The 22,701-nt window shown below is 46.7% G+C and overlaps 1 protein-coding gene across 2 annotated transcripts; it reads right to left on the bottom strand.

Annotated features, from left to right (window-relative positions):
- Positions 1-7,777: 7,777 nt before the first annotated feature.
- CNIH1 (cornichon family member 1) lies at positions 7,778-20,278 on the bottom strand. 2 transcript variants are annotated; one of them, XM_083167558.1, is made up of 6 exons: positions 20,092-20,278; positions 16,430-16,498; positions 15,959-16,006; positions 12,841-12,953; positions 11,456-11,599; positions 7,778-8,917 (listed from the first exon to the last, which is right to left on the bottom strand). In XM_083167558.1, exons 1-6 carry the CDS (start codon positions 20,170-20,172, stop codon positions 8,890-8,892), a joined length of 483 nt encoding a protein of 160 aa, XP_083023684.1. In that variant the 5' UTR covers positions 20,173-20,278; the 3' UTR covers positions 7,778-8,889. The 2 variants fall into 2 exon arrangements, with proteins under 2 accessions (XP_083023684.1, XP_083023685.1); XM_083167559.1 differs by lacking the exon at positions 15,959-16,006 and having other exon boundaries at positions 20,092-20,266.
- Between the last annotated feature and the right edge of the window lie 2,423 nt (positions 20,279-22,701).

Genomic DNA, 22,701 nt, shown 5'->3' with positions numbered 1-22,701 from the left:
AACAAGGAGATCCTGGTCGCCTGTTCCTGCAGCAGTGTCACTAACAAGGAGATCCTGGCTGCCTGTTCCTGCAGCGGTGTCACTAACAAGGAGATCCTGGTTTCCTGTTCCTGCAGCGGTGTCACTAACAAGGAGATCCTGGCCGCCCGTTCCTGCAGCAGTGTCACTAACAAGGAGATCCTGGAGAGAGTAGTACGTGCAGGGCATAGACCACTCACACACATGGTTGATATTAAGGATATTGCATTTTTATTGTCGGATATTTCTATTGCAGTCATTTGGGATTAAGATAACCATCAAGTAATATTGGAAAATGTTTATACAAAATCCGTCAGATATTAATGCACTGTAAGTGGTCAATGAATGCCAGAGAGACCATTAATAATCATCTGCAAAAGGGTTAAAGTTTTCTTGTGTACATTATATATTGTATGTATACATATACATATATATATATATATATATATATATATACACACACACACGTCTAAAAGCTAAAGGTTCGTCCTTCCTGCAGAGCTATTGCTGCGATCTGTAAGCCAAGGGCAGCCTCTGCTGTTTCATAATAAATAGGCTTATACGGGTTCTACGTAGCAGCTGAACAGAAGCTCCGATGTATCATGAAGGAATCCTGCGTATGGCACCCAGGATATATTGTTTGGTATTGTGAGTTAAGCCCCGTACACACTTGATGATTCGCTCCATGATTCTCCGCGTATCTCAGCCGTTTTGACATATCGAGCTGCATGCACAGGCGCCGGGGGTGGGTGTCTGGGTTGTTAATGACCCACGGGAGCCCACACCGGCAATATTATGAACAACATCGCTCAGAAGGGCCCAAATGAGCGATATCCTTCATTATATCACCCAGTGTGTATGCAGACAGATGATGGAAGATACCGTATCCGGTCAATGGATCTATAATGTCTAGATTAAACATGTTATGTCGACCACGCTTAGTGGAACCCGTCTAGTTAGACGCCTAAAGATAGTCAGCCGCGTCTAGATGGACAGTAACGGAAGTTAGACGCCAGCGTTAGATCGCCGGAAGCGTGATCAACCAATACATGGTCGACATGAGTCTTTCACAAAAAGGGTCGCTTGAATTCGGTTGACATGGTCAAAAGGTCGACCTGGGAAAAGGTTGACGTGTTTTTTCATGATTTTTCTTGGTGTCTAAGTTGATTATAGGTCAACATGGACACCCACTGAGAAAGCAAAGGTAAAAAAAACGTGAAAAACTCACGTCAACCTTTCCCATGTTGATCTTTTGTTTGTCGACCTTTTGACCATGTCAACTTGATGCATGTTGACATTTTTATGTGTCGACACTCTGCCAATTATTGACTGTCGACCTAATGATAGCATACCCAATGATATGGGGAAACAACCTGGGAACACAGAACAGCATACTGGCCGGCAGAGGCTGCAGCACACAGCGAATCGGCCACTTCATTAAGGCCGAGCAGGGCGCCACCGCTACCGTTTGTTTACTGTTAGTTTTAGAAGCAAACAGAAGATAAAGAGAAGACGAACGGCGCATTTCCCCGGTATGTAAGTAATGTCCTGGTCAGGGGCTCCGGGAGGTGACCACCCACGCTGTCTCCTTCTGTATTATTCAGCTTTATAAAGTATATTTTCCCTATCCAGGACAAACAGATACAGGAAACATAGAGCAGGAAATAATACACATCCCATCCCAGCTGCCAGCTGTTTGACCGCTTTCTCTCCTTGCGGCTTTTACTGCAAAGCCCCAAAGCAAAATAATCAGGGTGGAGGGAAGGGGGGCATTGACTTGCCCGGTACTAATGGGTGCATTATTAATTACTGATGGGATAAGCATTCCTACTGGGAAATATACAGGAAAGAGTAACTGTGCAGCAACAATGGTTCTGAGAAATAAACAAGCGGGCTATAATCGTACCCCACTAATGAACAATAATTATCACGATAAACTGCAGATGCGCCAGTTTTACTGTAGCTCCAGTCACGCCAAATAGCCTCACTCAGCACACGCGGTCCCGTGCCATTCCGCCATGCCAATGTCCATGCTGTTCAAGATGTGCATATTATTTGCATAAATAAAACCAATGGACGGGAGAGCAGAGGCAGCGGGATCGGGTCACTGGCCTGAGCGCGGCACTTCTGCAGTTTTCTGGAGAACAGTGAATAGCAGAGAACCAGCTCTGAGACAATTGTGTGCTGAAAACGAGATGTGGCCGTAAGTGAAGGTGGCGTGACAACCCCCCTTTATCTTCATTTTGGGAGGTAACTGCAATAATCTTACATGGTGTACAGGAGATACCTCTACCAAGGGGGTTAGCCCGGATCATTGCTGTGGATCGCTGAATCATGCCGTTACATCACATGAGGCCTATTGGTAGGGAATCCAGGGGGAACCTGGTGGAAAAAAATAATATAGTAAAAAAAAAAAAAACTAAAATATATTTTTTCATTTTATTATTATGAATCTCTCCCTATGACCCGAATTGCAAGTACACATATTTGTTGTTCCGGAAATAATAGACGTAAAATAAAAATAAAAATCTTAGCCAAACTACGCCACTTATTCAAGATGGACTGGGTGAAAGCCATCGTGGATAGGGGCAAATTTGTGGGGAAATTCTTTATCCAATGGGAATCATACATACAAACTCTCCCTATTAACACTAGAAAACTGATACATAACAGTTTATGTGGAACTACTTAGACAAGATTGGCAGCACAAGACCCCCCTGTTGCGTTGGACTGACAGTTCATAATGGTTTCGAACAAATATCTAGTTAGAGAATGGACTAATGAATAAGTTGATGGTTGGATATAAAAAAGAATCACACAACTGTACTTAATTAATATGCCAAGAAACTTTATTGTGTATTGTAAAGATCATACTGAAATGATGTACACTGTAAACACATGCAATGTCTCAATAAAAAAAGTTTTATAAAAAAAAAAATCTTTTAGCAATTTGCAATATTAAAAAATATGTATTAAAGTCCTTTTCCTCGAGGTGTAAACGTCTCCAGGAGTGACGGGGTTACAGAAGGGATCTGGTGTGAGACATTCGGATCCACCTGGATTATACGTGACGTGTGATGTCATAGTACCGGCTTCAGACATATGCCACAGCTTCGCATGTTTGGATTCAATATGTAGGTGCAATAGGTATTGTAATAAATCCTGTGTACATCTGGCAGCCCATCCCGTCACATGAAGCTACTGTATGGGTTCCTGTGCGTCTGGTTACCCAGGAGAAGTCCGGCTCTGGCAGCACTGAAGGCACATTGGGTTATGTAGGACGTAGCCAGGCAGTCTGAGCTCAAGGCACCTGTGTAATGTTTGCAGCTTTGCAATGCTAATGTTGGCTGATATTATTATTACTCAGGTCTCTGCTGCCCCCTGCAGGATACTATAGAACATGACGCCTGCTGCACTAATTTAAACATTTATATCACCAGCTCGGTCATCTAGAGGTTGCAGATAATAATAATAATAATAATGATATTTATATAGCACTTTTCTCCCAATAGGACTCAAAGTGCTTCACACATTGTCTTTACAGCTCGAAATACAAAACAAGCTTAACAGTAGATGTCAGTGAAATGCTTGAGTAAATAAGTATGTCTTTAGTCTATTTTTTAGATCACCGGCCTATCCCTTCTCACTATTGGTCAACATGGTTTAGGTCGACACAAGCAAAAGGATCACATGGGAGTGGTCGACCCAGGAAAAGGTCAACATTTTTTTTCAAGTGAGCGTAGAGCTGGTTAATAGTGCATGGCGAGTACAGCAAACCATGCGAGGGGACGCCGTACACTGATACAGGGTCCCTGTCGGCAGATTTCAACATAGACACCCAAAAAGCATGAAAAACTCATGTTGACCTTTTTGCTGTGTCAACGATTTCCATGTCAGCCTTTTGCTTGTGTGGGCCAGTTGTTAATGTCAACCTAAACCATGTAAACCTATTCCCTATTGATACCCATCAGTTTTATACATATCTCTGCTTCAATACTGCATATTATTGCTTGGGTCATAGGAGTATTAGGCTTCCATACAGGGCTGAATTTAGAGATTCTCAATGGCAGCGCCGTTTCTTTGAAGCACCCCACAACTTGCTTGCCCGTGCTTTTCGCATGTGTTCCATGTGGTTCAGGTTAAATCGAAAGACACTGTTCTACCTATTCACCCCATTAGTTGGCCAGGTACAAATGGCACAAGAACTACACAATTTGCTGTTTCCGGGCAGTGTGTATGACAGATTGTGTTTTCCAGTGGTGATATCCCACAGCAGGAATACTGATGGTTGACTAGCAACTGAGACTTTGTACAATCCTAACACAGGTACCGATGGTTGCCACCTGTCACTAGGTAACCAGGGTGCTGGGCTATTTCTGAGCACTAGTCGACAAGCAAATCCGGAAACTCGCTGCAAACATGTAGCACTGTAACCAGGGCTGTGGAGTCAGTAGATAAATGTTCAGACTCCTTGAAGGAAAGAAAGGCAACATACATAATATTACTACAGAAACTAGAGGCTGTGAAGCCAACAGTCTACTGTATTGAACAGTTTAAGCAAAGGACAAACACAATGAAAACAAAGTTTTATTAATTTTTTTTATTAATTAATTAAATGGCTGGATAGTAGCAGTAGGCATAAACATCAGGAACAGGAACTTTACCAGTTCAAAGATAAAAACCACATTATTTGGTTGTTTTGGAAACAAAAACAATAGGAAAGGTTCAGAAGTGTGGAGCATGAGTTCCGAGTGCTTTGTGACGACAACAAAAATGAACGAGCCACAATCTCCGCTGGTTTGCTTACTCGTCACCGTTCAATTCATGGACACAAGGAACGATTTATTTACCGAATCGTTACTGGCTACGAAAAATGGTGCCTGTACATCAATATGAACCAGCGTAAGGAATGGCTTAGCCAAGGTAAACAAATGACCCCGCGCATTAAACAAGATCTTCATCCGCGTAAAAAGATGTTGTGCGTATGGTGGGAGAGCTTGGTTGAATGAATTTTGAGTCTACACCAGGTGATTTCTACCAACGAGGTATTGAAAACCTTATTGAACGTTGGAAATAAGTTGAAAACTACAAGGGAGAATACATTTATAAGTATTGGTGCTCCGAATTGTGTGTTGCGTGCCATATAGTGAAGCACATGAAAAGCATGTGTGTTCGTTTTGCGGTTACGTGAGACACTGCATGCATTGGTCTTTATTCTTACAGTAGAGAAGTCATTAACTATAATTTTCGGAGTCGGCGCATTGTTTGACGACTCCAGGTACTCGAAATTTCCTCCGACTCCACAGCCCTGGCTGTAACTAAATCAATTTATTTAATTAATTAATGCCTGGCCTTCTTTTCCAGGTTTTTGATTGGTACGGGGGGGTTCTGAGATATTGCAGCCTGGACAGAACTTCCTAGCCATTTCTAGTTTGTGCCTGTACATACATTGCTAGTCCTGTCCAGGAATTTGTACTCCGAACTGATACCATGCATACACTTCCAAAATGTAGCATTGTTTGTTCCAACAGGGGATACTCCATCTGCCTACTCTTCAAATTACTTCTATTATACAAACTCTTAACCTTCATATCTTACCTAATCACTACTCCCACAACCTCTTTTTCACATAAGACGCTACTGCAGAGCAGAAGACCTGGCGGCATCTCAAGTACCGGTAAACGCATAAAGTTCTATGAGAACAGGAGCAGCTGTTCTAGGCAAGACCTCTCTTGTGTGGCTCTAGCGGTCTTATGCAAACATACAATATTTTTCTAACATCTATTCACTTTGTACGACAGAACATTGTAACAAATGGATACTACCAAACAATGCACTGTAGGGAGAACATCATGTTTTATTCCCGATGTGAAAGATCCAGTGTTTGCACAAGGATTGGTTGGCTGCCGTCACTGTAGTACTGAGCATTAGTTGGATAATGTTGACACTTACTGTAAGATTATCACACATTACTGGCAGTCACCCCAGAGCGTATGTACATTATTTGTGTGCTTAGTAGACTTCAAAGACAAAAGTTGGTCATTATCCAAGCAGGTGACTGGGTCATCATCTCGTTGGGTTAGGGAAGGGTCTTCCTTTTCATATGAAGATGTGTACCAGAAGATCATCATAATCAGTGGGGAGATCTCTTCTGTGCACCTATTTCGCACATCCAGGGCACCACGCCATGCCCAACAGAAAAGTCAGTCTGTCGCAAACTATATGTAGAGTGGTATTTTCTTACATGTTAAATCTCCGGTCTCTGTATCTGCCGGCAGACAGTGTGTTCTACCGCCTACACAGATGTTGTTTCTCACTGCCATACATCAGTCCAATAAGGCTTTCCAAGAAGACCAGTATGGATATAATAGAGAATGTATATTAAAGGGTTTTCATCAGAATTTAAAAGTCCTTATGGAGACTATGAGGAAAATTTACTAAAGGAAATTTGTAAAAAATAGGTGTATTTGTATCCAGAAATACACTTATTTTTGACATTTACTATCCTGAAAAAAACGGCAATTCGTATTGATAGCACATCAATACGACTACGAATTGCCGTATTTTCGGTATAGCAAATGTCAAAAATAAGTATTTCTGGATACAAATACACCTATTTTTTTTTACAAAATTTCCTTTAGTAAATTTCCCCCTATGTGCCTGCAGATGGGATGCGGTTATTCGGTCTACAACCACTAGGTCAACATGCAGCAAGGTCGACAAAAGCATTAGGTTAACAGTAAAAAGGTCGACATGGGGGTTTTTCACTGTTTGTCATGCTGACAGGCGGTATTTCATGCCCTACCATCCACTAGCGCGTGGTGATAGAATAAAATAGTGTGCCGAGTGTAGCAAGGCACCGTGCCCGCAGCATAGCGAGCGAAGCGAGGAGATGCGCTGTATTTCAAACTCTGTCCATGTCGACATTCAGGTCAAAATTAGTGAAAAAACCCATGTCGACATTTTTACTGTCGACCTAATGTCATGTCGACATTGACCCATGTCGACCTAGTTGTTGTAGACCCAACGATCCCTACCCCAGCAGATTCACCCGGAAAATCCACAAGTCACTCATACTATGCCGAGGGGATCTTGCTAAAAATTGGGAGCACTGTTCGGCTATTCCAGCATTCGGCTAGCTCAGTAAAACTGGCGGCAATGGTTGATTCGCCCTTTCACATCTGATTGAAATCAGCCCACCTACAGCCATCGGCTTACCATACTATCCCTTTAAACCTGGTCAAGGCCCTTATTCAGATCTGACCGCAGAACACATTTGTTCTTGAAATGGGCAAAACCATGTGCACTGCAGGTGAGGCAGATGTAACATATATAGAGAGTTAGATTTGTGTGAGTTATTTTCTTTCTGTGCAGGGTAAATACTGGCTGCATTATTTTTATACTGCAATTTAGATTTCAGTTTCAACACACCCCACCCAAATGTAGCTTTTTCTGCACATGTTAAATCTGCCCCCCCCCAGTGCACATGGTTTTGCCCATTTTGAGAACAAATTTGTACTGCGATCAGATCTGAATAAGGGCCTAATTCAGGCTTGGAGCCCTCATTTCCCCTGGTTTTAATTAGCCTTGGAACCTGCATGAGCATCCCAGTGTAAAGGGATGGTATGATAAGCCATAGATCCCCATTGTGTTGTGTCCCCCAATGTATCAGACAAAAGCCTAAAGCACAAGTATAATAGTTCCACATACACACACACACAAGTCTACTGTGAAAAACATCATTAAAGGCAACAATCTGTATAGGATGTCATCTCTTGCGTTTTATTGGTATTTTATATTGCATTGTTGTATTTCTCAGCTCTAGAATAAAGGCATTTGGGGTGTTCGGAATCAAATGAATGGATACGTGAGCCATGCACATTGTGTTCTATATATAAAGAAGATTATACAAAAGATTGAACTCACAGCAGCACCGAAACGTATTCAAAGAATAGAACAGATGGAGTTTTATCCTCTATCGAATGACAGTCGACGCGCGTACAAGTCCGGTCTGAATGCTTACTGACTGGTTATATACAGTACATATGCTTACATTGTATAAATTACATTACATAGTTTTCTTTCTATTCCTACAACAACAAAAAAAGGTAAAATGTCCAAGAACTGCTGTGCTGAAAAATAACTCAAACTACAAAACAAGGAACCTCCGCAGCAGCAACGGGGGGTGGGGGTGGTTTAATGGGGCAGATGAGAAGGGCCAATCGGCTCTTATCAGCCATCAAATTCTAGGTTTGTGTTAGATACTGACCAATCACAACGATTATCGATGTTCACTACCCTGTATGTGAGCTTGGTGACCAGCCTTGCATCCCATCACCTGACTCTGCAGCTCTACAGATCCAAAAAGACAGATCCTCCCACTTTTTCCCCCAGTAAATGACACAATCGGACTTCTGGTCTCATGATAGAGAATTCTACAAAGCGCTAAACATGGACTCCGAATGACAGATTCATAGGCTGAACTAGCACTAGCTGTGGCAATTATATAAACAGTGCTGCAAGATGTTTTGCAAAAGCAAAAATATAAGGGTATATATACACTGTATAGATTGAAGAAATAGCGGCAAATAAAAGTTTTGTAGAAACAGGAACAAACTGAAGGTACGATAAATATACAGAAATGTCCTCGTCTCCATATAAGATGGGGATGGGGGGGGAGAAGGAAGAAAATCTTCCCACAGACACAAAATACATCTCTCCATTAAAAATTGGGCAGTCTCATTTCCCCCACTCCAGTATACATGGCCTTGGGGTCCTTACTGGCTGTCGCGGCAGTATCTTGTCGGATCAAATGCTGTGTGTATAGTTTGCATGCAATAAACTGGAACCTGCGTCTTCCGGGACATGTCCTTAGGAGCTTACCAATACGTAGATCATGCTATAAGGAAAGAAAGCACTCGTTAGAAGATCACACTAATGCCCTATAATTATCCTCGCTCCCTTATCACTGCATAACTCCAAAGCTCCCCATAGCATAACCCTAATGCCTCGGGGATGGGAGCAGTGTGCGGGCCGGACGGTCACTGCCCGTGTTCTCGATAGAGAAAACAAGGACGATGACTAGATTTATACTGCATGCAGTCAGGCGGTAGTGTCGCGCAGTACCGCACATTGCTGCCACCAGGGGCCGTACACATGGACCGATACGTGCTTCATTTCTAAGAGCTCTAATCAGACTGCTTAGAAATGTGGCTGTAATAGCCCCGTGTGTTTGCCCCATAACCCTCCCTTCTCCCCAATGCTAAGAGTCTCAGGCATACTTATTGCTCGAAGCGCCGACTGCAAGGACCAGTTGATATTCTGGTGCCGGTGTTGTCACTGTACCAGGATTTAGATGGACAGCGTCCCAATCACCGGCGTGCTAAATGCATCGCATCACATTTGATGTTGATCATCCCTGTTTTTTCACATTAGATGATTAGATCTGGCTTTTCTTTTAAAACGAGATAGCTCAGTGGTCAGGGAACTCGGTCCTCATTACCCCACGCAGTGCATGTTTTGCAGGTCTCCTCACAGAATCACAAGTGAAATAATTATCTCCACCTGCGGACCTTATAAAATGTGTCTGGGTAATTAGTACACCTGTGCACCTGCTGGGTTACCAGCTAAACATGCACTGTGTGGGGTAATGAGGACCGAGTTCCCTGACCACTGACATGGCTGGAAGTTGGGAGGACAAGATCCCATGGGAAGGGAAGGGGGGAGATAATAGGTTTCATGATCTACTATACGGTCGCCAGGAAGTGATATCATTGCACTCTTTAAAAAAAAAAAAAACCTCCAGAATGATTGTTTATGGGTGGGGACAGGACAACCTATCCTCTTTCACACTCGGATTCCACCATAAAAGAGAGTGTGATTACCTGACACTAATAGATTCCAGTGATGCTGCAGGGAGGGGGAAGGTTTCATGTCAAGATCTGGATAGTAGATTGACAATATTGATCGACATCATATTGTCAACACAACACTATAACATTTGTAATTTAATGGGGGTCTTCGTAACTCAACAACTGCTAAATTTACTACCACCTTGCCGTAAGCGTGACAATCATAGCGAGCATCCGATATTTCACGCTTATATTGATGGTGGGCACATAACATGAAATATACAAGATTTGACCAAAACAAAAATGTGCGTGGACCATCCTCAAGCCATCCATGTGTACCGGTCAACCGTAAAGGCCCCCATACACTATGCGATTTTGAGCCGATTTCGGCACTTGGGCAGATAAATCTGGTGAAATCGGCCCAAAATTGGACGTTTGTGACATCTGATCTGATGCGCATTCCCGCGCGCATCGGATCAGGGCATCTGACCTGCTGAACATAAGATATATCGGAATCTGACCCATCATGGGCACCCACGATGTTTCAGATATAGATATAGATATAGATATATATGAAACTGGCACACCAAAAAATGCAAAAATAGAAAAAGTTTATTCCAAAAGAGGTTTTCAATAAAGAGTATTTCAAAGTCCATGCAGGAGCTCCTGACGACGGTAGCAGACCGAAACAGCTGTCGAGCATGGCAGACCTGCAGGGGATCTTGTTGAGTATATCTTTTTGAATTGTTTACTCCCACTGCATGGACTTTGAAATACTCTTTATTAAAAACCTCTTTTGGAATAAACTTTTTCTATTTTTGCATTTTTTGGTGTGCCAGTTTCTTACATTTATATTACAAGTTACTTTTATGTGACTGTGCACCCGCTTGTTTTCGCTTTATACAAGTGTGCAGATTGTTTTTGATAGAGATAGATATATATATATATATATATATATATATATATATATATATATATATATATATATATATATATATATATATATATATATATATATATATATATCGCTGCCGCTCCCCCGGACCGGTCCCCGCTCTCAGCTTGCAGCTGCCGATCCCAAAGGACCAGACCGGGCTCTCCGATCCCCGCCTGCCTCTACAACTCTCCAGCAGCTCCCCTGTTTTTTCTTATGCATGTGATAAATCGCATCCGATTTATCACATGTGATAGTGGCACATCAAGTGCCAAATCTGATCAAGCTCCCCCGGGGAGCTTAGGGGGAAGTCAGGGCCGACTTGTCCTTAGGACAAGTCGGCCTAATGTATGGGGGCCTGAAGACTGTTAACCAGAACACTGTCGATCCCTTGATCCACACCCTTCGCTGTCCACCAACGCTTTTCCAATAATTAACGGTCATCCACATTTGATTAAGTGGAATCCCCTCTCCGTAAACCATTGCACCGTATTAGTGGCTATCACGTGCCGACCTCCTGACGTTACTATCCTGTGACTACATGTCATGTCACCGCCCTCGGTACAGCACGCAGCTGATAGAATAACAGCAATGCATTGCATACTGTAGATTCAGTATCATTGTATGAGCTGGGGCACAAAGAGCAACTCACCCATACAGATAGTAGAAAAAGGAGAGCAGATAAAAAGCTAGTTTACACCATCCTTCCTTTTGACAATATGCCAGGATATCTGCATTCATAATGGTCGTGGGGTCATAAAGGCCTGGCCCACTCATTACCGGTCTGCTCATATATCTGGAATAGAGAAAACAAGATGAATGGGGCAATGTATAGAATCATTATTTCTAGCATAGAGCAAGTTCTCATTGGTTTTCACATGTAAATAACTCGCTAACAGAGGGCTCGACAAACCCCAGGCGCCAGATTTTTGGGGGGAGGAAGCAGAATCTGGTCATAGCTGGGTGCGCTTGCGGGAAGAACAACTGGGAGGGGGAGGGGTGTATCCCGTGGCAATAAGCAATTACCCCTGGCAGAGCACGTTAACCCCATGGCAACTAGCATTTACCCCTGGATGAGCATGCAACTCCTGGAAAAGAGCATGAAACCCATAGCAATGATCATTTAGCCAAGCGGAATTTATGTGGCATAACGTGTAATGGGCATTACGGCGCGTGGCATAACGTGTAATTGGATGCCCAAGAGACTTTGGGCCCGATTCAGGCCTGTTATCAAGGCTGCTATATTTGCAGATGGACAAAGCCATGCTGCACTGCAGGTGGGGCAGATGTAACAGGAGCAGAGAGTTAGATTAGGTGGGTGTGTTCAAACTGATATATAAAGGTCAGTGTAAGGAAAAAAAACAGAAACAAAAAACATGGCCGAATCTAACTCTCTCTGCACGTGTTAAATCTGCGGTGCAGCATGGTTTAGTTTAGTCAATTTGCAAAAACTGCAGTCTTGCTAACAGAGTCTGAATCAGGCCCTTTGTTCAGACTATCCAGTGCCAGAATTTCTGCTCCAAGATTACCCTCCAAGAGAACATGTGATTATTATGACCGATCATGTCGCAAGTACTCCCCTCTGCCTCCTCATTATTAAATTCTGCAGGATAATTACCCTTAACCTGCTCAAAACTAGAACTCATCTCTCCACTCATAGGCCAAAACTCATTTATTGGATAGGCCAAACCAAATGAACAACACAGATATAAAATAGAAGCCTTGTATCCGTAATTAAAACATTTCCCATTCATCACATACGTAGTCCCATTTATAGGCAAAATGACCTGTTTACCTCTTCACTGCTTCGCCTCATTACCGGGGTGATGCAGGAAGGTACACTAACGAGATGTATTAACATCAGTCTCTGGGTCTGACGGGCGATGTAACAGGAGAAGCAGATGTGCTGCTATTACACATTGCTGCCAGTGCGGAACAGAGAATAGGTAGGGATGGGGACCTTTACTTGCTTGCGCGGGGAACCTACGGTAACAGGGGACACAAAAGAACTTCCGGACACAGACAGTGACACGTTACCTCCATATGTGGTAAGCCAGGAGCGGCATGTTTAAACTGAGAGTGAGCCACTCGGCAGCGCACAGGAACATGACGCAGAAGAAGGCGTGGATGAGATACTCCGGGAGCACAAGCTGGAAGAGAACACACACATGATCAATCCCGTGCTGCCAACACACTCAGCAAATATTCCTGCCTTACCCATAGGAGGTCTCCGGGATGTACTGTGCCCGCTGTAGACGTACGGGGCCTGATTCTGAACTGCACACTATATCCATGTTAGGCGTTTATTGTAAATCGCTCTGTGCATGCGTCACAACTGCGATCGTACAGATGCGTACTGATAATGTACTGACGAAGGGAGCGCGTAGAGACTTACTACCAGAGTCGTTCTAGTGGCTGCACACACAGACACTAATCCCTCACATGGGAGACAACACTCAGGAGGAGAATCTGTACCGAACATAGGACTGGCATGCAATGGCGTGACTGATGGGTGCCCCCAGCGGACTGCAGTATCTTAAGACTCTAGAAGTGGGCATCATATGTAGTGTTCATTCTAAGGCCATGCACCCTTTAGTACCCTGTGCATTTCCTCTTGGGGTGTTGCAGTCAGCATTGGTGCTCATTCTGGTCTGTATTGCGATAGAGACCAAAACTGTGCTAGAAGCAGCCGAGTGCGATACCCCAGGTAGGAAAGAGGACCTGCACGGGGTTTGAAAGATGCCGGGTGCTAGAACGAACACTATAGACGCATAGCAAACACTATGAGGCTGATTGAGACCATTTTGTTAGGGTCCAAATTCAGTACAGTACCCGTCGATGTGCAAACCCCCGGCTTCTGAGCTCCACAATTGCCGGGCTGTTTGCTCCAAGACGGGAGGGAAGACAGTAGTGGTGGGGTGGGGGGACACCCAGTGTTTTATGGGTGTCCCAGTAAAAACACTGGGTGTACCCCTGCAGACACAGGGATAGTGATGTCAGATCTCAGCGCCCGCTCTGAATTCGGCAGACATCCTGAATTTACTTCTCATTTCCACTGGCTTCACTGTGAACGGCAGAAAAATCATTCTATGGTGAGAAACCATCAAATGATTTTTATGCCGCGCAGGCGCGTGCCATGGGATGTGCTGCAGTACACATCCGCATGCTAGCGAGGGGATTTACAAGGCAGGGTGGGGGCAGCGGACATTTGGCCAATATACAGATGTAGCCCCTGCCATCCTTGGCTGGGGCTCGCCAGACCCTCCTTGCTGGCGAGCGCCGGCGGACAGGGGCTACACTGAACTGGGACGCGCGTGCATCTCACACGCACGCGCGTCCCAGTCTCTCGGCGGGGACGCTGCCCGTCCCAGTCTCTCGGCGGGGACGCTGCCCGTCCCAGTCTCTCGGAGACGGGCAGGGTTAGGGGGGCGCTCGGTGTGGCGAGAGGTACCTGCGGCGACGACGGGGGAGGCGACAGGATCAGTTACCAGGGGGCGCGCAAGCGTCTCATGCGTGCGCGCCCCCTGGCGAGAATGGCAGGGCTGGCATTAGAAACGCCAGCCCTGCAAAGATGGGCCAAGCCCCATCTGTACAGCAGTTAACGGCTTGAGTAGCATTAGCATAAAGCCGCAGCTGTGCAATAAAACCGAGACCAGCGCTCCGCTGCGTCCTGCTCAGAATCAGGCCCACAGTATCACAACAAATTCAGCACAGTCCGCCAGATTCCTCTTGTTGCTCCTAGTTACTGACATTTAACTTGGAAACAAGAATAAGCTAGATCTATTTTTACAGAATGGATCTTATACCTCTATTCATAAAAAGGGCCTCTACATTTCAGCTGAAGTCTAATGACGTTTATTCTGTGTAACAGAAAACACACAAAGAGGTCATATGGCAAAATGCGCCCTCAACAGACAGAGTCTAATCCTACTGCAGCAGACACATAATCCCTGCTTGTTGGTGCAGCAGAATGCGGTGAACAACAGAAGAGCCTGGTCAATGAGTCCATATGCATGTCTTGGACAGGGCTGCATAATAATGACATGAGTGTATATTGCTGGACTGCTATCTAGCTGATTCCCTTAATCTGCAACTAGATCAGGAGGACGTAATAATACAAAGATGCGTATCCCCGGACAGAAGCGACGCCGTGCACGTTCCTGTGTTAATATCGCACTTGCCATGCATATTAATAACCTCACAGTGAATAGTAAGATGTCACAGTCAATGTACACGATTGTTTTACCACAAGTGTGAGAATGAAGAGACGTTTAGGAGAAAAAGAACTGTGAAATGCCTTCTTCATAACCTGATGCTGTAGCTTTCCATAAGCACCAACACTTGCAGATATACAGGGAGCAGCGAGACGGATCGTATTGCTGGAATGTTGGACTCTTCTAGCCACGTTAAAGCTGCATTACCCCCTAGATCAGGCATGTCCAAGCTATGGCCCTCCAGCTGTTGTGAAACTAACCGTCCCATCATGCCTTGCAACAGTTTTGCCATTAGGTAATATTAAAACTATGGCAGGGCATGCTGGGACGTGTAGTTTCACAACAGCTGGAGGGCCACTGTTTGGACATGCCTGCCCTAGATATATATATTCCTAAAGCAGCCTCTTACCCTATCCCTAGGCAGGCTGATGGATGCAGCATGTCATTGCCAAGCGCTGCCATTTCTGTTATACACAGAAGTGCAAATTGAAAGGTAATTAGCCACAGTGGGGCGCAGAAGAGGACGGATTGCCCTATGCATCTGAGGTACCCATTGAGTACCCGGCAGTCCCAGCGGAAGGAGGGTAATTTCTGTACGATTAGGACTTCATGTTTCAGTGATCCATCTCAGCGAGGATTAGACAGAGGTCATATTAGACTGGATTTAGCAGAATCTGGTATTTTCAGTTTGTAGAATCAGGTATAGCGGGCACAAATCACTCCCGAAGGCATTAGACAGTTTGCCATTTTAATTCAACCAGCAAAATAAGTTCTTCCGGATGGGAAGAGAAACAGATTTTGCTACAGATGTGGAGATGAAGATGGAACAGGCAAGGAGGGGGGGAGGGGGTTGGGGGCTGGGAAGGGAGTGGGAAGAGGGTCATACAAACTGATGCTCCTAAATAAATGTAGCAATTCAACAGTAAAGTGAACGTACACACCTTGAGTGCAATTTTCACTCTTTTAATCTTTTTCAGCTTTTCAAATGTCTTTTGTTTTGCGACAAAGTAAAAAGCAGATTGAAAGAATGTTAGTGTGAGAGCTGGCGACACCACAGGGAGATTAACAAGCAGATACAGTACTACACACGTCATCTTACAGGCGGGGGGGCAGATGCAGGCACTTATGGTACTGTCCCACTATAGCAGCAGCAGCAGCTATCCTCCTAGTGGGTGACATGGGTTACTGGCTCAGGGGACCACCATAGAAGATGCTTCCAGGCATCAAAAGGAACCTAAAAATTCTAATATACTTTTTTGATTTCAGTAACACATGCTGCCGAGTAGTAGGAGAGTTCCTGTCGCTAACAGAGGTGCCCCGCCCAGGTATACTATGATGAAGCTGCCCCTGGCAGCGACAGACACAGGCATGACCTAAGGAGAATACGCTGACCGATTTAACCGAACACTTACCGGGTTGAGCGTGTTACACTGGTCTATAGGATTTTTGTAGTCGGTTTTCAATTCATCAAATGCAATTATCTGAAAGCAAACAAAGTAATTAAAACTTACATCATGTTGCAAATATAATCCATAGACACGTTACAATACAATATTCAATGTCTGAGGCTTATGCCCACTTTTTAGAGAAGCTGTAATTGTTAGGTGGAGACTTAGACAGAATGAAGACGTCACCGTCAGACTCACTGGAGATGACGCAGAGCGAGCAGAACACCAGCGTTTAGCTGGTCTTGCGAGTTTCCGCACACTCAGGACTGTTACACCTCATGCAAAGCAGAAAGTTACCTATATAAACATCTGCAGGATGAATCTGCTGTACCTGTTACAGAGCAGGTGTCAAATACACATGGATGACGTGAAGCAAACCAAGCTCTGATTTTTCCCATACTCCCAGATAATTTAAGCCCTTATTCTCCACCAGTCCCACTGGGTGCGGCTGAATAATGCCCACTAGGGAGAAAAGCTATGAAAAAGCCAAACAGTACCAGAGTGTGCACAGTGACTGCTATTACACTATGTGGGTGTCGTACATCTGCAGTAATAGAAGATAGCTTGAACAAAAGTATTACACAAATGGTAATTCTCTGCAGCCATGGGCGGGACTCAATACCACACAGTGGACCCTGAACTATAATGATAGTGTGTCACAACACCACAGATCATAAAGCTGAATGTCACCAAATATTTTTTTTCTCTTCTCTTTCAGAGAACCCGAGGTGTGCTCCCATCACCTAGTGCAGTGACCTAAATCGTGCATAGGGGGCCGTACATACGTATGGACCCTCTCCCAAAGGAGAATGGCCCTGTTACTCCCCTAACCCCTCTCAGCCGTAAGGCCGAAGAGAGGAAAACAGGGATCGGTGAAGCTTACAGCAATCCTCTTCCCTCAACCCCTGGGTTAGGGCGGTGGGTCCTCCGAATTGAAGTTTGGAGAGACCCTCAGTAGGCTTCCCTTTGCCTTGGCGCTTAGGGTCACCCCGTGGGAACACAGCTCTCCCCAAAAGGATGAGAGCTTTGATACATTAGGGAGTGGATAGACCATAAGGGTCATACACACAGCCGTAAAAAAAAAAGTGACACACTACAGAAAACGTGACGAACATGAAGGAGGAAAATAAATAATAAAGAGACCCCTACTAGAAGGCCGGAGTGGGGGTGTGAAAAACTGTCAACCCCAGCCAAAAGGCCCAAGGTAAGGACGTGCAGTCTAACCTAAAGGGAGAGTGCACAGTGCAAGTATGCATGGTAAGCTGGATCACCTGTGCAGAGTTCAGGCCCCCGCCTCCTCCCCAAGTTTCCCAGGGGTCACAGTGCAACCTCGGGCTCCAGGCAGCCAGCATTCAACCAAGTGTTTCTCCGTTCCTACCTAGGGCATTTTCCAACCCCTGGCATGGGAATGGATACTCCACTGGGCTTTTCCATTGACTCCCTTAGGGGTGGAGGCCCCCTCGGAAGAGCAATCTACTGAGTCCCAGTGTTTCTCGCATCCCAAGGTTAAGGTACTAAACTGGGCTTTTCACCGACTTCCTATCAAAGGCTATGAACCTCTGGAATGGGAGCAATCTACTCAGTCCCAACGTTTCTCTGCTCCTTGGGAATGGATACTAAACTGAGCCGTTCACTGTCATCCTTCAGGGGCTACAAACCCCATCAAGAGAGCCACCTACTGGGCCCAGTGTTTCTCCCCTCACAAGTGGAATTACAGCGCTAGAACTGTCCCACCATCTGGCAGGGGTGAAGGTACTCATCCAGACTTTTCCCTGCCCCGAGCATGAGGGATTACCTCCTCTCATTGCAGCAGTTACTCAGTCCAGCCACTATTCTTCTGCCAGGGGCTAGTCCATAACCACTGATACGAACAGATACTACAATTGATCTTAGCCATAATATAATATTGTTGTTAAAGCAATAGTATGGCTAGACAGGTACAGGCTTGGTATAGATACTACCCTTTGGTTCCCACTATGGATTTTAATACAGCAGGGGAGATTGTGGCCACTGTATATATGTGAGCACTTACTAGCCTTTAAGTCAGACTGTAAAGATGCAGTTAGCAGTAGGCACCTATTACAGCATTCAGGAAGAGGATGATAGGTTACCCAGCAATATGACATCTCCGATAAGAACAGCCGACATTGTGGAACTGGTGTTTGATTAAAATATGCAGCAGGCAATTCAATTAGCGGCAGCAATTTACAAAGGCTGATTGGATAGTGATCACTTTTAAGAATAGATACAGCTTACACTAGGCTGTCATAAGGAGGGAATTTAATTTCCCACAGGGCAATTGCAGGTTTTTAGCTTTTTTTTTGTTTTGTTTTTTTTTTAATTACTGACAGCGAACTGTAGACCAGAGGGTGCAGCGGTGTAATTATAATGGGTGCAGTCCATTTGCACAATACGTAACCCTCTGGAATTCTGTGACTGCTGCAAAAATCACTAGAAAGATGGCAGTTTCACCATTTTCGTGAAGATCCCTGGTAGTAGGTCTGAAAGGGGTTATAACCAGCAAGTAAAAATCCTGCAGTAAAGGTGCATAAACACCAAGCATGTGTGTGCCGAACGATGATGTGAAAACCACTCAGTGCATACACACAGAGTGATTTTCGCCCAGCAATGAGTTGAAAACGGGAAAATCAAGCTACTTTGAGCCCAAAACCACCTAGTGTGTATTGGCCTCAAAGAATTCCTTCCATAGTCTGCAATGCATACTACAATCTTACACTGCACATGGCGGTCGTTGCCAGTGGTAAAATACTAAGCACTATTATATATTATTTCCCAGACACAGCTTGATCACAATTCCTTTATACAGTTTTCACTGAGCTGTCCTATTACAGGACAGGTGGAATCACAGGGAACAGGATGCCGGCAGTCAGAATACCGACGCTGGCATCCCGACTAGTTGCCAGAATGTTGGCATTGATGAGTATACAGACTCCAGAATCCCGATTGCTGGGAGGGCTAGCATTAGGCCGTGGGTTCGGATTCCCTGCATTGGGATGCCAGCGTTGGTATTCGGACTGTCGGCAATATCACCGCTGGTCATCCGTACGTATTCCCGACAACCATTATGTTCCTGATCTGATAGAAACACTATTTCCATTGGATGCGGGATCCTCTTACCGATGACGGCGGACGTCATTCCCACAGGGAGAGACTGCAGAATACTGCAGTTATCCAGTGCACATGCGTGCAACTATGCCTCCCACAGGGATGCCACTTGGCGGTAACCATAGGTCATACTAGGATGGCAGCAATAATGCCACCACACCCCCTACCACCCCTCCAATCCCACCCATAGGGTAGCAGCGCGGCTGCAGCCTGTCATAGTAAATGCATGCACTGGAATACTGACTGTGTGTATGGGGCGGTTAGGGATGGGGTGTTAGGCAATGGAATGTGTGGGACATATATGTATAACGTGACACCATGACTGGGAGTCCTATTTTTGAGAGACATACACGAATGGGGCGGTGCTTGTGTTGCCCCAGGTTGACATGGTGGGAGCGTGTACACTGTCTGGTGGAACTACAAGCCCCAGCATATCCCAGTGAGGCGGCTGGGGCACGGCAGGCAGGCGGGCACGGAGCCTCACCCGCCCGGATACTTACGTGCCAGATTGCGAAGAAGATGAGCGCCGCGGTCAGCAGCAGGGCCAGCATATAGCAGAAGGCCGCGAACGTGAACGCCATGTCCAGTCCGGGAGCCCAGGAGGAAGCGGCCGGCGCGGGGGCTGCTGGGAGAAATCATTCACCGGGCGCTCGGCGCCGCGGGAGCGAGGGCGCCTTTGGCCGGGAGCGCGCACGCCTCTCGCGCTGCAGCTCCCATTATACATGTACACATATGTAGGGGCAGTATAACCCCGCCCACCCCTTATATCTGTACATAGGGACACAGTTATCCCCCTCAAACCCTTTATACCTTTACATAGGGACACAGTAATCCCCCCAACACCCCTTATATCTGTACAAAGGGACAGAGTACCCCCCCTTATACCTGTAATATAGCAGTGCTGTATATAGCAGTGATGGCTAACCTTGACACTCCAGCTGTTGTTGAACTACACATCCCATCATGCCCTGCTACAATTTTGTTATTTGGCCATGCTAAAACTGATGCAGGGTATTGTAATGATATGCCCCGGTGCTGGGACAGCTCCCCTGCTCCCAGCACCGGAGCAGCAGCGGAGACGAGGAGAGGGAGGGCTGGGTCCCACACGGGACACCACCTTCCCCGGCGCAGGGATCAGCTGTTTGATCCCTGTGCCAATGGTGCAGGCGGCGACGGGGAGGAACAGCGCTGGGATCAAAGCACCGATCCCAGCGCTGTCAGTGCGGGCGGCGAAGCGCCGCTCGCGTCAGTTTGAATCTCCCGCCGTTCGGGAGCCAATCATGGCTCCCGAATCGGCGGCCAATGACAGACGGCCGCGGCGAGCCAATCAGCGCTCGCCGCGCCGTCCTAAAGCCCGCCCCCGGCGTCTGACGTCAGACGCCGCCGGGAGGCGAACAAGCAGAAAGGTCCCACGCCGGCGGAGCGCAGGAGCGCCCCGGCTGAAGATAGAAGACGCCGCAGAGAGCAGCAGACAGCAGCGGCGGAGACCAGAGTTCCGGCGGCCGCTGAAGAGGCCAGAAGACGCCGGGATCAAGAAGGGAGATCTCCGGCGACTCCTGGAAGAACAGAAGAAGCAGCGCCGCCGCTGGCCAGGACAGGCCAGTGGCAGAAGAAGGAAGATGGCTGCCGCGCACGGAGAGGCCAGCGGGGGTGGAAAGCATCAGAGCTGAGGAAGCTCCCCCCCGCGGCCTCTCCCAACCCCAGGTAGGCGGCCCCAGGCCACCTACCCCCTACCCTTGACCACCGGGAGTCGGGCACTAGGCCCGTGGGTACATTCAGGCCCCTCCGGCCTGTGGGATTTATAGTCGGGCCCTCTTGGCCCGTGGCCACGTGATTGTTGGGCCCTCCTGGCCCTGTTGTATTGTGTTGAGTCTCCTCCCCGTGGCCCACTTAGCCGGGCATTAGGCCCGTTGCACCGTAGCCGGGCGTAAGGCCCGAGGCCCTCCATAGTTCGGGGGGCTAATTGAATCAGGCCCCTAGGCCTGTGCCCCAGTCAGGCACTAGGCCTGTGGACCCAGACAGGCACTAGGCCTGAGCCGTCAGTTAGGGATTGAAGTAGCTAACTGGTACTGATTTAGAGTGAGCATACGCTGGCCAGCTCTAGCCAGGAAGGGAGTACATCTGAATACAGGCAGAGGTTAAAGGAGCAGCTGGTTGGTAAGGTCTTGTACTGTATTGTATGTTGTCCGTGCAGAGCAAAGTTGTTTAGATTTGCGTAGTTGTGTTGCACCACACACACTTAGTCAGTTCTAGGGCTTTGTGTTGTAGTTATGTAGTCGTGCCACGTTTAGGTTTGTTAGGCTCTGCACGGGTCTGGTGTTTGTCTCCTTACAGGGACCTGTGAGGAGAACCGTGGGTTAGAGTACAAGAGTGCGGACGCAGTACAAGAGTGAGGACGGTGAGTGTCGTCTTGTTTGTTTGTGTGTTCCTGCCTATCTCCCTTCCTTCCTTCATCCAGGGCGTACGCGGACCTTGTACCCCGTGCAAGGTCAAGGCCTCACCTAGGTGCGCAAGTGCCAATAGGTGACACTCCGGGCTCTGAGGCAGTGCGCCGATGATGATGTTTCCCGGAGCCCGGAGGGTGCCTCTGTAGAGACGTCGCGGGACGGAGGGCGCATCGGTCTTCATCAAGGAGGAACCGCTCTCACCTACTCTCCTTCCTCCTAGGTGTTCGTGTCCGGGTGCCGGAGAATTCCAGGACCGTGATTTGGCACGGCCTGAAGGTGAGAGGGTGCGGCGCCAGGTAAGTGGTCCGACGACACCTGCACGGCAGCAGGCACCACACCGCACCGCCCTTACACCCATCTCACATTTGGCGTAGTCGGCAGGATACGCACCGCGGACACGATGTGGAACATCCCCAGGAAGACCCCCCAGCGGATTGCGTCGGAACCGATCCACGCCCCTGTGGTTGACGACGACGGATGGGCGACTGTGACAGGAGAAGAATTTAGGATGATGGTGGAACGGTCGATACAGAGAGCCAAAGAAGAGCGCCGGGAGAAGGGGCGCAAGAAGGCTGCGGTCACCCCCTGTAGGACGTGCCAACAGGTCGGACACTTCGTCAGTGATTGTCCCTGGAGAGAAACTGCGATAGAAGGAGCCTGCCG

Source organism: Crinia signifera, chromosome 12 (assembly GCF_055691185.1).
Source record: "Crinia signifera chromosome 12, ASM5569118v1, whole genome shotgun sequence".
NCBI classification, from domain to species: domain Eukaryota; kingdom Metazoa; phylum Chordata; class Amphibia; order Anura; family Myobatrachidae; genus Crinia; species Crinia signifera.
The sequence above is the reverse complement of the archived record's forward strand: the minus strand, read 5'-3'. Positions and strand labels throughout refer to the sequence as shown.